Source organism: Cyprinodon variegatus, unplaced genomic scaffold (assembly GCF_000732505.1).
Source record: "Cyprinodon variegatus isolate N-32 unplaced genomic scaffold, C_variegatus-1.0 Scaffold118, whole genome shotgun sequence".
NCBI classification, from domain to species: domain Eukaryota; kingdom Metazoa; phylum Chordata; class Actinopteri; order Cyprinodontiformes; family Cyprinodontidae; genus Cyprinodon; species Cyprinodon variegatus.
In genome coordinates, this window is record NW_015150571.1 from 389464 (window position 1) to 393179 (window position 3716).

The 3716-nt window shown below is 38.7% G+C and overlaps 1 protein-coding gene across 1 annotated transcript; it reads left to right on the forward strand.

Annotated features, from left to right (window-relative positions):
- Positions 1–460: 460 nt before the first annotated feature.
- LOC107085189 (tripartite motif-containing protein 16-like) lies at positions 461–2122 on the forward strand. The gene has a single exon (XM_015375392.1). The coding sequence runs from the start codon at positions 461–463 to the stop codon at positions 2120–2122; it is 1662 nt and encodes a 553-aa protein (XP_015230878.1).
- Positions 2123–3716: the final 1594 nt, after the last annotated feature.

Below are 3716 nucleotides of genomic sequence, written 5' to 3' on the forward strand. Positions count from 1 at the left end.
AACTGGAGAGAAAATTGCATTCTACATGCCTACGGGAATCATACTTAGTATGGAAAAACAGTTTACTGTAATATAAGATGACCCTATGTAAAGCATGAGCAGCATATTGCTCATCATTATAAGAGGAGAATAAGAATAATCCTAGATATCTTTTTAATAGAGTTGTCAAACTCACCCAGAGCCATAGCTCTCTGGAACTGTCCATCGCCCCTGCTCTTAGCAGTAATGATTTTATGTGATTCTTTATAAATAAGACATAAAATAACAGAACAACCACATGCCATGTAAACATAAGCTCAGTTGGTTTTTATTTGCCAGAAAGTGAAACCTAAAGTGCCTCAGACAAGAGAAAACTTGACTTCCTTCTCAATCGTTTAATAATAACCAATAAGGGGAGGAGCAGAGATCAGGAGGGTTAAATAATTTTTCACGAAGTGAAACTTTTTCATTATAAGGAGAAATGGCACAGAAAGGAGCTGAGCTGGACCGGGAGAGTTTCTCCTGTTCAATCTGTCTGGATTTGCTAAGGGATCCAGTCACCATTCCTTGTGGACACAGCTACTGCATGAAGTGCATTGAAAACATCTGGGATGAAGAGGATGAGAAAGAAGTCCACAGCTGTCCTCAGTGCAGACAGACCTTCAAACCGAGACCTACCCTGGTGAAAAACATCATGTTAGCAGCTTTAACTGAGCAGCTGAAGATGACTGGATTAGGAGCTTCTCCTTCTACTCACAGCTATGCTGGACCTGAAGATGTAGCCTGTGATATCTGCACTGGGAGGAAATTAAAAGCAACAAAGTCCTGTTTGATGTGTTTGTTGTCTTACTGTGAGAATCACCTCCAGCCTCATTATGATGTGGCTCGGTTAAAGAAGCATCAGCTGGTGGAGCCCTCCAAGCATCTCCATGAGAATGTCTGCTCACGTCACGACGAGGTGATGAAGATGTTCTGTCGCACTGATCAGCAGAGCATCTGTTATGTCTGCACTGTGGATGAACATAAAGATCATGACATCGTCTCCGGTGCAGCAGAGAGGATGGAGAAGCAGAGAGAGCTGGAGGTGAGAAGAGAAGACATCCAGCTTATGATCCAGGACAGAGAGGAAGACATGGTTTTGCTTCAGCAGGAGGTGGATTACATCAACGCATCTGCTGAGAAAGCTGACAGTGAGAGTGAGAAGATTCTCTTTGAGATGATATGTCTCATCCAGCAAAGGAGTTCTGAGTTGAAACAACAAATTAGATCCCAGCAGGAATCTGAGGTGAAACGGGTCAAAGAGTTTCAGAAAAAATTGGAGCTGGAAATCTGTGAGTTGAAACGGAAAGAAGTGGAGCTGGAGCAATTCTTACACATAGAGGATCACAGCTTTTTTCTCCAGCACTTTCCCTCACTGTCATCTCTCAGTGAGTCTGACGGCTCATCCAACATCAATGTTCGTCCTCTGAACTACTTTGAAGACGTAACAGCAGCTGTGTCAGAGCTCAGAGATAAATTTCAGGATATCCTGATGAGCAAGTGTGCAGAGATCTCTTTTAGAGTTACTGAAGTGGATGTTTTACTGTCTGAACCAGAACCAAAGACCAGAGAAGACTTCCTAAGATATTCCACGAAAATCACCCTGGATCCAGATACAGCTCACACAAAGCTACTGATCTCTGAGGGCAACAGGAAGGTGGTCCTAATGAACCAAAGTCAAGTTTATAACGTTCACCCAGAGAGGTTCATTGTGCCATTTCAGGTTCTGAGTAAGCAGAGCATCACTGGACGAATTTACTGGGAGGTAGAGTGGGGAGGAATGGGATGTTGTGTAGCAGTTGTACACAAGGATGTCAACACAGCAGAGAGTGAATTTGGAAGCAATAACAAATCATGGGCTTTACTTTGCAGCAAAGACAAACATGAGTTTTTGCACAACAACACCAGGGTTCCCATTTCAGATTCGGACAGCTCAAGAATTGGAGTTTACCTCAATCAAAAAGCAGGTACTATATCTTTCTACAGTGTCTCGGAGGCAATAACACGCCTTTTTAAAGTTAAGACCACCTTCCCAGACCCTCTCTATACAGGAATAAGTCTTTTCTTCAGTTGTGGTGATACTGCTGAGATCTGTGAACTGTAAAGATTTTCTTCAGAGGCCAGCTTAACAAGTCTGTACTGAACTATGGAATTTTCCTGGGCATGCCTTGTCTTATTCTGTCTTATGCAAGCTTACCTATGATCCTGATTGTAATTAGTTACAAAAAAGGAGAGATGAATAAAGACTGCTCAGAGATCAGACATCTTTCACCATCTCAACAGCACATGATAAAGCCAATAGCAAATTTGCTTGTGTGTTCTTTTTTTAATTTTGACTACTTTTTATTTAGCTTCTCACCTGTCTGTGGTTTATCTTTAATATTTTATATGAATGTATGGTTTTTAAAAAATGTTTTTGTCAACATTTAAATTGTTAAATGGACTCTGAAAGTTTACAGAAACTTTAAAAATATTGTTATTTCCTATTATTCTTGATTAACACCTTAATTTGTTCAAGGAAATCGAATGTGCACATCAATAAACTGCATTAAACTAATGCTTCAGTCAACAAAATAATTGTCATTTGCTTGATTCTTGGATTGACATCAAACTCAATAGTTATTTGGCTTTAAAATATCATGAAGATGTTCTTTCTAAATCACAAAAAAAAATGTTCTTTATGGCATTTCAGCAACAAAATAACCATCCATATTAAGACACTTTAGAAGAAATACTCAGCAATTTTGAAATATTAATATGACTTCATACAGGATAATTTTAAGCTGGCCTCTAGCCATTTCTAAGAAACTTTTCTGGATCTGCTCATGACATTCTAATTGTGAATAATATTTTCGAAAGAAAAGTGTTTCAGTAACTCCAAAACCGATTAAAAATTTGAGACTCAAGGATCAGTAGCTTACTGATTGTATATTGAGAACGTTATAAGTGTAGCCTTTGACACTGCTGAGAATAAAAAAAAAAAAAGTAAAATGGACATAATGCTGCGTTAGATAACCATGAGCAAAGCAAAAATGAAATTAAATAATAAAATTAAGATTTTAGTTTAAACATGTTAATGCTGTGTGACAACTTAAGTAGTTTCACTAAGTTGTATCTAAAAGAATTCAGCCTAATTCATGTCATCGGTTATTTATCTCCACTGATTAGTAGAAGAGCTTTTGCTTCTTGGCTTTTTTTTTTTATTTCTTGTTCCACATATTAAGCAATTACAGCTCTTAGAAGACGGCGTCACACCTAGTAACGGGCCAATACATGTCCTCAAGAAAAAAAAATTATTCTTTACCCTATAGCTCAGTGTTGATGGAGTTATGAGTTCCCAGCGTACTGTCTTAGACAACGTAGCCCCTTTCAAAAAGAAAAACTTTTAGACAACATTTAATGTCAATTTCATTTTATACAGCTCTCATGACATTTCCAGTTTCTTAAAGTACAGCAGTGATCAAATGTGAACATTGTTGGACAAAAAACATGGTGCAATAAAATACATTGATATGGTCAGTTTAAGTTTGTGACATGATTGAGAGTTTAAAAGACTACAGGTCGGATTCGAACCCAGGTCAGCCGCATCGAGGACTAAGGCCTATGCAACCACTGCTTCAAAATTAACTCTCTGCATTTAAGCCATCACCTTGGGGAGCAGTGGGCTGCCATTGTGCCCAAGGTGATGGCTTAAATGC